The sequence below is a fragment of the Staurois parvus genome, unplaced genomic scaffold (assembly GCF_062004578.1).
Source record: "Staurois parvus isolate SC_StPar_1 unplaced genomic scaffold, SC_StPar_1.0 ptg001087l, whole genome shotgun sequence".
NCBI lineage: Eukaryota > Metazoa > Chordata > Amphibia > Anura > Ranidae > Staurois > Staurois parvus.
The window spans coordinates 692,501-704,874 of NW_028318883.1; the positions used below are offsets into that span (position 1 = coordinate 692,501).

Sequence of the window (12,374 nt, forward strand, 5' to 3'; positions counted from 1 at the left end):
AAACACTCAATGTACGCTGCCCATAGATGACTCCATATAAATTAGCCGTGTTCCTGATTTTAAGAATCTCTTGCAGTTATCTGGCTGCATCTTATGAAGACATCTTCAGTCATTGTAGGTTACAGATTATCCAGCATACTGGAGAACTCTTTTCTCGAGTGGCTTAAACAGAACATTTTATGTCAGACTTGTGCTGATGTGATCACCTGGAAAGGTGGCAAATCCCGACACACATTAGATTTGATAGGACAAGCCCTTTGTTCTTAGTGAGGTCTCTGCCATCTTTGTCCATTCATAGTCCTGAGTATTCAGAAAATCTGCCTTATGCTGCCCATGCAATAAATGGTTCAAAGACAAGCTTGTATCTGTGATCTGATGCATCAAGTGGTCATGTTGTTTAATCAAAAAATAAAAGTGCTTAGAAATGTTTGAAGTCTTGGTGCAGAATCTGGTCATATTTGGCCGAATCAGTCTTCACTGCTTTATCTTTTCTTGTTGCCTTATTAAATTAACTCTTCTGTAACCCTTCGCAGCTAATGGGCTGTGCACTTGTATTCTGATTGGTTACTCCATCGTCATGGTTGATGTTGGTTCCACCACAGTCGAAAAGGTTTCAGTGGATTTTGGAAGTGGCAGGGTTCTGGTCTTCAGTCCTGTGTGTCTGCTACAAATTTTTGTAATTTTCAAAATACCTCCCCTTCCTCGCTGGTGTTGTCTTTTCAGGACTACAGGTGTACTTTACTTCTCCCTGCTGTTGGCTGTAGTCTGACTATTGGGAATGAAATTGGAGTTTATCTGCAAAACTGACAGATGATTCTGATTTCTGACAGTGTGAGGACAGAACAGTGCCCATGTGTCATTGCCTTTACTGTGATGGGTTTTCCTTTCTGTGTAACTGATTGGGCAGGAAATGTAAACACAATAATGATATCAATTCCTGTGTCTGCTCTACCATTACAGGGCTTTAAAGACAATCTCCATGCCTTGTTTTGCTTGGCAGAGAACTCTGTTGGACCAAATGCAACACGACCTGATGACATTCATCTACTCTACTCTGGGAAGTAAGTTCAATGGCAGCTTGTGGATAGCTTACCATGCCGAGAAAGAAGGTCAGCACCGGGGTAAAACCAGGCTCTGTGCGACGGACCCACACTGGGAAGCTCCACACACTTGTAGAGCTGTGTGTTGGTAATGGTGGGTGAGGCTTACTACAGGGACAAGCAAAACTTAATGTGAACCTGTCGTGTAAGAAACATGGAACCTTTAATATTTTGAATTCTTGACCTTGGCATAGGTATGCTGGATGTCTCACTTCTCTATGACTTGCCTTACTTGGACTCGAAGTACTGAGCTCAATGACAGGTTTTCTTTAATCTCTTAACACCAAGTGCACGCTAATGTGTGTCCTCTCGGCATCTGGGCCTTTACGCTGAGTGGCCGCACATTTGCGTGCAATTAAAAAAAAAAAAATGTGCTGGGAGCACGCGCCCTGCGCGCTCCCAGCACACGTCTAGTACTCAAAGGTCCCGATCTCCCCTTTTGATCAGGACCTTTCCTGATCATGTGACCGCGAATCATGGTGGTCACATGACCCTTAAACCCCACTCCCGACTTCTGAAACCCTTAAAAGGCCAGGAGGCGCCAGCACAAAGGGGTTAATTCTCTTCCCACTCACATGGCAATACAGCACAGCTTAAAGTAGACTAAAAGGTCTGTTGATTGTGAGAAGGCGCTGCACTGCAACAGTATTCCATGTTTTATTGTCCTTGTCCTCCTTTGTCCTGCAGAACGGTTGAAATAAACAACACTGATGCTGAGGGAAGATTGGTTCTAGCTGATGGCGTCTCTTATGCTTGCAAGGATCTGAACGCAGATATCATTCTGGATATGGCAACCTTGACTGGGGCTCAGGTGAGACTGAACCCAGCAAAAATAAATGAGGCTAAAGTATTACTAAAGGCAGTGTGGTTTTTGTTCTTTTATATGAAGGGTTAAAACATCTGTCAGGCATTTATTCTGTGTTTTTTACTTTTCAAATTCTTGTTAATTGACGTCTACAGGCCTGAGAGAGTAAATCCAAAATTTCTAATTACCACCATAACAGGAATGTAAGGGAAATCTGCCAGTGGGGACATCTTTTACCAGGAAAACTGTCTAAAAGAGGAAATTTCCCTTACATTGACGAAATATTGTCTCACTTCCAGTTGACTCTACAGGACAGGAAGTGATGGGAAGTCATATTTTGTCAGGTTATCCTGCTGCCCACAGAGCGTTAGGACAGTGGCAAACAAAAAACTGTAGGCCAGCCCAGCATGCCTGTGTGTTTGTTTGTGTACTAGGAGGTTACAGACACAGGAGTTATGAATCTTTTGGGTTACCGCTGCATACGGTGAAGGGATACTGGCAAACCAAAAAAAAAAAATTGTGGATCGGGATAAGATAATCTCTCCTATCTCCCACATGCCATGTTCACCACAGGCAGTCGCTAGCTGTGTAGAGAGCCGCAAATTGGTGTGGCTGCCAGCAAACTGTTATTATAGCGATCAAAGTTGGCAGCCACAGTCTAGAGCTGCAGGAGGACCTGCTGCTTCAATATGCACTGGACCTAATCCCCGGTGTGAATGTAGCACACGTATGTGCTGTGGGGTCTTTGCGGTGGTGCAGTGGAAACTCCAGCACTCCCTTAGATCCAACCATGCAGCATTTACTTCCCTGCTGCTGCTTCTATTGCAAACATGGCAGCCCCAGCATCCCTCCAGCCGTGCATTTGCCTGGCTTTTCAATGTAGGAAGCTGTTGTGTTTGCATGGCATCTCCAGTGTCTCTACAGAAGGGCTTGTCTGTGTCAGCTGCTGTGCTTGCATGGCATCCCAGGTGTCCCTCCAAACAGGCTCAGGGCTGCATGCTAAACTCTCTGGAGCCATGGATTGGACGCCTCTGATCTAGAAGTAGAGGTAAAACTGGTAGATAGGTTGCGTAATCGAAATTAGTAGTTTTTTGTTTTTTTAAATTTTAGGTAAATTATATGTTGGCAATATACACTTCTGAAAAGATGAGTTTTGGGTGGTGGGCATTTAAAACTGATGGCACCTGATCTTCACCACTTCCTGTAGTCTCTTGTATTTGTAAAGATGTCTTTTCTGAGCTCTGTTATTAATTATCTACATTTCTGTCCTGTTCCCACCTTTTTAGGGAATTGCTACCGGTAAATACCATGCTGCTGTACTAACCAACAATGAGGAGTGGGAGATGGCCTGTGTGAAGGCGGGCAGGAAATGTGGAGACCTGGTCCACCCGTTAGTGTACTGCCCTGAGCTGCACTTTAATGAATTCTCTTCTGCTGTGGCAGACATGAAGAACTCTGTGGCAGTAAGTGATGAAATGACAATAGGTAGAAGATCCTAAAAAAAAAAATGCCCTTTTTCTATACATTTTACACATTTATTGTCTACTGCAGGACCGGGAGAACGCCCAGAGTTCTTGTGCTGGGCTTTTCATTGCCTCTCATATTGGCTTTGACTGGCCAGGAGTCTGGGTTCATGTGGACATCGCATCTCCTGTTCATGCGGTCAGTTGTATTTCCATTTCCTACATCCTCCCCAAAACAACTCCTCCTTTTATAGACCTGTGTAGAACATAATATTGACATCTTGTGGTTTATTCGGGCTGCTGTTAAAAATGAAACCACTTGTATGGAATAGAATAGCAGGATGTTGTTTTCAAATGTGTTGGCTGTCCCTTCTTCCATCCAACTGTACAGCAAAAAGCATGCCTAATATTTACCAAAAAGTCTCTGCTGGTTCCATCCCCTTAACACTGAACAGAAAGCTGTTGGAGCTCCACTCTCCTTTTTTTTGTTTTTCTTTCCTGTGGTTTATAGATGTTCATTATGGTATGCTACAGAGAAGTGGTTACATGGTTAAGCACTTTTGTACCACAGTACATCAACAGCTGATCAGTGGCCATTTTTTTTTTTTATGAACAGTACTGGATAAATAGCTATTGGGCAGCCGACTGGCCTGTAATTGCTGTGTCAGCACAGACATTGCATTGTACTTAGCCAACCTGGGTACCTTGTGATCGCTGTGATTAGTCATCATATGATACTGTTTACAGTGCTGATCTCCCCTTCCAACAGGGGTAACCAAAAGAACCTGAAATTATGAAGAGGAAACGAATGAATGGATCATCAGCTGCAGATTTCATTCTGTTTCAGTGACATGAGAATTGTTTAACACTTTCATGCCCCAGCACCTCTGACTTGTCACTGAAGCCATACCCCCTGTACAAGCCATGACCCGGTTATTAGAAACATACTGCCATTGCCTGCAGAGTCTTTGGCATAGGTTTATGGTGAGGACGGGGCGACTGTTACAACTTCAAGTTGTTGCTTAATGGAAACCTGTCATGTGGGACTTTGTAAAAAGTAAAGTACAAAAGTATCATCTTGCTTCAAATAAGTCATCTGAAATTGTGTAAAACTACCTCACCTTAAATAACATGCTGTATTCAGAATTCACATGAAGTGAAAAAGTGCCTATAGTCTATCTCCTTGTATCGTAGAACTTCAAAAGTGACAACACACAGTTCCTCCTTAGTTAAATATTCACCTTTCAATTAGCAATTGCCCCAAAAAAAGTAGGACCCTTTTTTTAAAATTGCTTTTTTGCATTTATTTTTAACTACTAAAGAGATCAATCTGTTTATTAAATGTAGAATTTAAAACCATGCAGCTCGCTTACATATAGGGAGCGGTCTCAATACTATGCAGATATCTGCAGTCTGTCACACTCTTGTTGACATTGAGCTGCAAGATGCTTTCTGGTAGGGATATCCTATTGGGACTATTGGACCTGCCCAGTGTGCTTTGTCAGGGGGGCTCTACTAGGACGCATGCCACCTTGTTTTTGTAGATCTACTATTCTGCCATTAGCCAGCACCAGCCGACTTTTCATGTAACCCCTGTTGTAATATGACCCATTGCAGAGTTCTAGAAACAGACCCTCATTGTAGACCTTCTAAAATCACAGTGTGACCTGTGGTTGGCTTCCATAAAGTGGGGCTTACATTCCCGTAGGTTTGTATAAGAATCCAAAGCCCACCTATGCAGACCCTTAATTTGGCTGTTTGCTTCACTCTAGTGACTCTCTCTTCTTTACTTCATGCAGGGGGAGAGGGCCACAGGTTTTGGGGTGGCATTACTCCTATCCCTGTTTGGTCGTGCCTCCGAGGACCCTCTTCTCAATTTGGTTTCCCCTCTGGGAGAGGATGAAGTGGAAGAAAACCCTGAACGGGATACTAAAAGGAGGCGTCTTGTATAAGTGGAGCTTTACTTGTGACCACTGTGTATCTGATGTGACCGGGCCTGGACCTTCTGCCTGCGTCTGTGATGGAAAGCCCCTTCATGTTGCTGGTACTTGATAGTGGAAGCCTGTGCCAACCAGGTCTCCTCCTCTTCTTACTTTTTCTGTCTCAGGCCTGTATGTTACAGCTGGCAGTTACATGGAAGTGGGGAGGCAGGTATTGTACTGGTGCAGTGTCGTCCTCCTTCCTCAGATTACCACTGTGTGAGAGGCTCTTCTACCGTATGTCTTTCTACACCATTTACTGCTTTCAATAAAACTGTTTTGCATACATGATATACCATGCTTGTTACTGGAATTCTTCAGTTATAGAAATAAGCATTGAGCTAGCCTATGAAAACTGCAGGAAAAATCCTCAGTCATTAGGGGGAACATTTCTTTTTTTTATGCTTTTAAAGCCTAACTCTGTTTAATTTCACTTTAAATAATTTGTTTCAGCCAATTTCCTTTACTGATTGATTATGGTCGTTGTCAGTGCTGTATAAACTATTTGTAGCATCAGGTACATACAGTATACACAACTATGTTCCAGGAACAGTCTGGCTGAGGTGGAAAGCCCCCAATCAGGGGAAGCTTTGAAATAGTTTATAAAAATACAAGGCTTCCTGTGAATGGCTGAGCAGTGCTCAGCCAGACTCCATTTTTATTCTGGTGGTGAATAGAAGTCCTGTAATGCTTCTGAAACTCAGTGACTGCAGCAATTGGTAAAGGAAATGGTTTGTTTGGGCCAAATGATTTAAAGTGAGAATATAGAAGAAACAGAGTTTTTAGCTTTTAAGTTCTTCCTGTAGCAGTCCCCAATCTTTGTTGCTGGGGAGAGATTCATGGCTTCTACTATCATAGAAAGCATCCCTCATCCTATGTAAGGAACATGCCCTGTCCCCCATTACTAGCAGAGAATGGGGGTGGAGAGCAGTACTGTCCTCTACTTCTGAGAATTCTAGTTTCCTGGGTGTCATGCTGTCACTTTGAATTTCATACCTTTTAAGTCTTTGACCTGGAACAAGTATGTAATCTTTGACTTTACAGAATGTGGTCCATGTCAGTGAAGCTAGAGGGCTGTCCTAAAAATCCAGAACATTTTCTGCCTCCCTCTGTCTCTCCTAAAATGTTTACTCAGAAGTGAATTGATGGATTATATGCACCAGTTTGTTCTCCAAGTTGTTCATGTAGTTCTCCAGGAGCCAATACTTGTTAGTGGCATCTGCCTTTCACTTTACTAGCCAGTTCTAAGTGACCAAATAATTAATTGTTGGTGAAAATCTATCACAACCATCCCAGTCCTAGTTGAAATATATATACTTTTTTAAATTGGGGTTTCAGATTAGTTTTAATCACTTAGACACTTGGAAATTGTTAAAATGGGAGGTAAGCAGTTGGCTGATGGAAAGCTTGAAATGGCCCAGAGTATGCCAGCTGTCTTACTCTTCACCTTCCTTCCAAAACCTGAATGTACACAAAACACCCTTTTTGCCATGATTTTGATCCATACCAATGTGCTTTGGTTACAGATCATGACTAGCTGTAGAATCTACAATGCACGATTCAGATACTTTGTATAAATCAATGGTTTACTAGGGTTTATTTTTAGCTGCATACAAATTATGTAAATGTGTATTGCCTTTATAATACATGGTACTAGCCTGCAGTCCACACACCCCTGTAACTCAACAGTGTGTTCTTAGAAGTAGTTGGGGTCCCCTTGGTCCACATCTATGAAGGTCACTCATCATGGTGGTCTCTGGTCCATTTGATCATGGTCTCAGGAGATCTGTAGAGGAATATCAGTTTGGCAAACAATTGTTCCTCCAGGTCTAAGTCTCCCGTCTCACGTACCAAGAAGATGTCTGTGCAGAGTTTTAAAATGCGGTCCACATTTGGTAGCTCTTCAAACATAATGGAGCGTGAGATCCCATTGAAGAATTCTCGAATAAATTTCCCAATGACCAGAACAACCGACATGTAGAGACCAACAATGCTGAAAAATCAGAGAAATGTGGATTATACTGTTGTGATCCAATGAGTGGAGACTAGCTTGACAGAGGTAAGTTCTTCTCACTCAGTAACAAAAAGTGCTCATTTCAGATCTTTGTGAGTCTGCAATAGATGATGGGGCAAAATATTTGTACTACTTTGATCTTTCCATTATGTGTGCAGAGGAGGGATGTGATTGGGTAGGCTGCCAAGGTGAAATGCATTTTGATTTAGGGGGAAGGTTTCTAGGTGGAGATGTGCTGTGATCAGGGGATGAATGCAGGATGTGCAGTATGTAGGGTGGGATGAACTGGCATTAAATGCCGGGTGCCTGGGAGTGATGCACTGGATGTAGGCTTACCAAGGAGGGATGCAATGCTTGGGAATGCATTCAAGGTGGCTGGGAGGGTTGTGCTATGATTTGGGTGTAATTGCAAATTGATGTGGAATTCTGATTGCCTAATAGTGGGGTAATGCAATGTGATTTTGGGGTGAATGCACATCGTCCGAGAGGCTTAAACCACAGGGAGTGAATGGAGGTTGCTGAAAAATGCTGTACTTGGTTGTAGATTGCTAAGGCAAAGTGAGTGGTGGTGAATGCAGGATGCCAAAGAGGGATGTGCTCTATGGAGGAAGAAGAGAGATGTGATGTTTGGCAGGTTGCTTAATAGTGCATGATACACCATGCTGGGGGGACTGAACGTGAATGCAGATTGCTAAGGAAGGGGATACACTGATGTGGATGCAGGCTGCCAGAGTGGAATGGACTGGAATTGGGGGGTTGATAGGGAGAAATACACTATAATGGTGGTGAAGGGGGATGGGGTTGGTAAAAGAAGGTTGCCAGAGAATAATATACATTTATTGAGATGCAAATCATTCTCTAGCAACCTTCATTTACCAATTTCCCACCCCTGTATCTCCATTATATTGCATTTTTCCCAATCCTTCGCAACCTACCTTTGATCACATTATAACTCCCCACCAACACAGCCCTTGCCAACCTGCATTCAGTCACTGCACCTCTCCTTGATAGAGGGAGAATGCAGGTTGCATGAACAGTGTGACAGAAATAAATCTGTGTTATACCACTGCCAAGGTGGATGTGAGACATGGATATAAGGCACATAGAAAACTAAAGACCAGCCCCCTTGATGCTATAACTGCTTCCACACCAGCTCTACTCTGTTTTAACAAACAGTTTAAATATAGAATGGATAACAAAAGGCGCTGTGTCCCTCAATGGACTCCAAGAAAAAGATTTTAAAGTGAATACAGAAATCCAACTGCTCTATTGTCCATTTTAAGAACACATCTTGACACTAAGAAACCTAGGAACATGCTAAAGGTAACAACAGCTGCAAAGAGGAAAAAAGGAAAACAAGGGCATTAAACAGCCACTTCCAAAACCTTTCAATCAAAACTACTGTATTTTTCATTCCATAAGACGCACCTAGGTTTTAGAGGCGGAAAACAAGAAAAAAAATATTCTGAACCAATGGACTGCATACACAGTACAGGAGATGACCAGAGACTGCGGACAGTATAGGCGATGACTAAGACTGCTTACCTTTGGGGAGGGAGGGGGAGCGGGTACCTGAAATTTGACAGGTACCCGCTCCCACTTCCGCAGGGTTGTCCTCCCTTTAGTGTGGGCACCAGGCTGACAGCCAGTGCGCATGTGCGAGAATCACTGCGCTTTGTGATTGGTCTGGCGTCTTCTGGGACCTGTCATGTGTCCCAGAAGACGCCTTACCATCTTTGGTGGTGGGGGGGGGGGGGGGGGGAGAAGGAAAAGTGTGTCTTATGGAGCCAAAATATGGTAGTTTCTGCTGAGCCGGACCCAGCGAGCTTGTAAAAACTTAGAGAAAGTATGTAAAAAGAAAGTTGGAAACTGCATCTGTTCCTGGAGTTCAACTTTACTAGGCAAAGGAAACCCTTTCTCACAGGCCAGAACAAATTGTTACATTCACTTAGAAATAGTGGATCTGGAAGCCAGGAAACCTCTTCTGGGGTACTCTGGAATGACAAAAAAAAGGAATCTGTCTGCCTTAAAGGACTAGTGTCAAAAAAAAGGTAAAACATCTGATGCCCCTCACCACATCCAAGCAACAGGGAGCAACCTGTCTCAGCCCCTTGCATAAAAACTACATATCAGTGACTGTCAGAAGGATCCTTAACATCCCTGGCAGTATTCCCGAGTGTAGCTCGGGGTAAAGTTTCAGCTACACTTGGGAATACCTTGCACCACTGCTCGGGATCTCTTGGCGCTATATTTCAAATTTCAGTGTGTTTGGTTATTGAATTACATGTATTATTATATTTTTTATATTATAATTTATGATTTCGTGTTTCAAATTTTAACATACACGGAATGTTTACTAGACTCTTGTTCGGACATATTTCAGTAAGTTTTTCCTAAAAATTACAAGCCTACAATAAAAAAAATACATATTTCCGCTTTGAGCACAGAAATACTGACATAATCAGACCGCTAGGGAGGCTACTGAGCCTAAAAAGGTACAAATGTTCCACTCCTAAATGGCAAAAAGAACACAGCCCATTGAAATGGTACATAGAGAAAACCCACAGCAACTCCCATCAATGAAGATAGGTCTTCCCACTTTTCAACAGCCAGGTCGGCAAAGCCAGCAACCGAGAAGCAAGGTGGAAGATCAGTCCTTGAGATAAGAGAGCTGGTAGAGGCCACAGAGAGCCAGTTTACAAACAAGGCTGAGATACCGAAATCTGAGACCAATAGGGATGACTGAAATGCTCTCAGACTTGATCATATGAAGTAGTCAAGGTAAACCTTTCCCTGGAGGAAGTGTGTAGATCAGGGTATACTGGTGCCTGTCCCGATCAGAGGGGTAAGCCCACCTGGGACTGCAACTCAAAATCTAGTGGGCCAATGTAAACAATTAAACCGACACCTGGGTACTGATCCCTGCAGGAGCAATTTGGCCACACACATACGGTGGTGTGTCAGAGTTGCAGGATCTAAGCCACAGCTATCAAACTGGTGACCCGCCAGCTGTTGCAAAACTACAAGTCCCATGAGGCATTGCAAGATTGACAGTTATAAGCATGACTCCCAAAAGGTAGAGGCATGATGGGACTTGTAGTTTCGCAACAGCTGGAGGGCTGCCAGTTTGACACCCACGGTCTAGGGAGTCACCTAGTCTTCACTGGAGGTGTGGATGTTGCACTGCACAGCAGCCCTCAGGTTGCAGCTCTCTAACACACCTGTGCGGACACAGTGCAACCACATAGCACACTGGAAGGACACAGAGTACACACAGAACACAAGAAACCAACTGCAGCAAGCTGGGAATCAACTGCAGGGCAAATAAACAAGAAAGGATGCTGGGAAGGACACACAGCAACAGGGAGGGGAAGAAGGAATACACTGAGAACACAGGATCAACACACACAAAATATGAGAATACTCAAACGACAGCAAACACCCCAAAGACCAGAGGGGACCGGCTTCTATGTGAAGACATGTTGCTCGAACACTAATGCAAAGGCTTAATAATGCGTAAGTTATGGGCAGCAACTCGGACGGGAGGTAAAACTTGTGACAGTATCACTAGGGTGTCTGCTGTATCTACTGTCAGGTCTCAAGTACTGGGAAAAAAAAAAAAACATCCAGCTTCATCTTCCATTGAGAAGCTAATTAATCCCCCCCCCATCTCCAGGAAAGGTAAGAACTCTGTGCATGACAAGGAAACCTCTGGAGGATCACTGATAAACACAGAAGTGCTTAATATTCCTGATTCCTCTAGGCAAGACAGTGGTGAACATTGAAAAATCCTATGAATGGAACAGCAAGTTGCACCAATTGAGTCAGAATGCCTTGCATAACAAAAGAAAATACCTCTGCTGTGAAGGAGAAGGCTGAATGAGCTCTCTAGTAAGAGAAGGGGGGTGTCAGTAATGGCCAGCAGCTGCCCAGTCCATTCCGATTAGGATTTGTAAGAATCGCAAAAGCACAATCCTTTCCCTTGCCGAGTTTAATTTAGGTCTGGACTAGATGGACAACCCATAGCTACAGGGTGGCCGCCCTTCCATTTAGATCTAGACATGCCTCTAGCAGTGGAAGGCTGCTGTAGTTTGAAAATAAAAGCTGCTCCGGTCCCCTGAGAATACTTCTAGAGCAGCTGAATGCTTTGGGTGCACCTAGTGACCACTGCCCGAGAGCAACACCCAAAGGCTGTATCTGCTGCCAGAGATACTATCTTCCTATAATGCCGGCTGTCCTTAGGAGGCGGAGGAGAAAGCTCCAGGCTACTACACCGATGAGAAGAAACCACAGAAAGATTTGCTTGGCGCTTGCTAGCTCCTTCCCAGAAGTGATGTCAAGAACAGACCTGGCCAAGAAGAAAAAACCAATGGGAAGTTTAAAATGAAGGTTCGGGCAGACATAGTACAAGAGTCAATACAAGTAACAGGCCCAGGTATAAAGAGGAGGGGTGTCCCAAGCCTGAAAACCATGCCCAGCTTGCTTAGTCGGTATCATAAATAGACGAGGACAAAGCAGAAATCTCCATTCGCCCGACACAGACCCCTGCTAAATCTAGCGACTTCTGAAAATTTGGCATATATAGACAGCCTTGGGTACAATAAAGGAAAGAATCCCTAACACAGCATATAGCCTGCTACATCCATTCACAAAGTGAGCCGACAGGTATAGGTGAACTACCACAGCTTTGCACCAGATAACTCAGCAAGGTATCCCCAGCTATGCCAGCCTGAACCTAAAGCAGAGTCCTGTGTAAACTTGACACAGACAGCTTTATCACTACCAAACCATTGTGGAGAGAACAATCGGCTTCCAGGGGTTTTTTTTTTAATCAAAAATTGACGTGGTTCTAAAGGCAGAAGCTTTTTTTTTTACCTTGATGCATTCTAGAAATTAAAGTAAATAACCTTCTGGGTGCAGCTCTCCCCTCAGCCCCCCTTATACTTACTTGAGCCCCATCTCAAACCAGCAAAATGCATGAGAGCCACAGCTGTCTCAGGTCTCTCTCTGCTC

The 12,374-nt window shown here is 43.7% G+C and overlaps 2 protein-coding genes across 2 annotated transcripts in view; one reads left to right on the forward strand and one right to left on the reverse strand.

The window, feature by feature from the left end:
* NPEPL1 (aminopeptidase like 1) overlaps positions 1-5,640 on the forward strand; it is a 21,772-nt gene extending 16,132 nt beyond the window's left edge. The window contains exons 8-12 of the mRNA XM_089658638.1: positions 961-1,061; positions 1,788-1,911; positions 3,192-3,368; positions 3,457-3,567; positions 5,168-5,640. Of these exons, the coding sequence (XP_089514764.1) occupies positions 961-1,061; positions 1,788-1,911; positions 3,192-3,368; positions 3,457-3,567; positions 5,168-5,320 (666 nt within the window). The 3' untranslated portion in view covers positions 5,321-5,640. The remainder of the gene's footprint in view (positions 1-960; positions 1,062-1,787; positions 1,912-3,191; positions 3,369-3,456; positions 3,568-5,167) is intronic.
* A 1,275-nt stretch (positions 5,641-6,915) lies between these two features.
* The window catches only part of LOC149440423 (piezo-type mechanosensitive ion channel component 2-like), a 48,066-nt gene continuing 42,607 nt past the window's right edge, over positions 6,916-12,374 (reverse strand). The window contains exon 37 of the mRNA XM_089658619.1: positions 6,916-7,340. Coding sequence (XP_089514745.1) covers positions 7,085-7,340 — 256 coding nt within the window. The 3' untranslated portion in view covers positions 6,916-7,084. The remainder of the gene's footprint in view (positions 7,341-12,374) is intronic.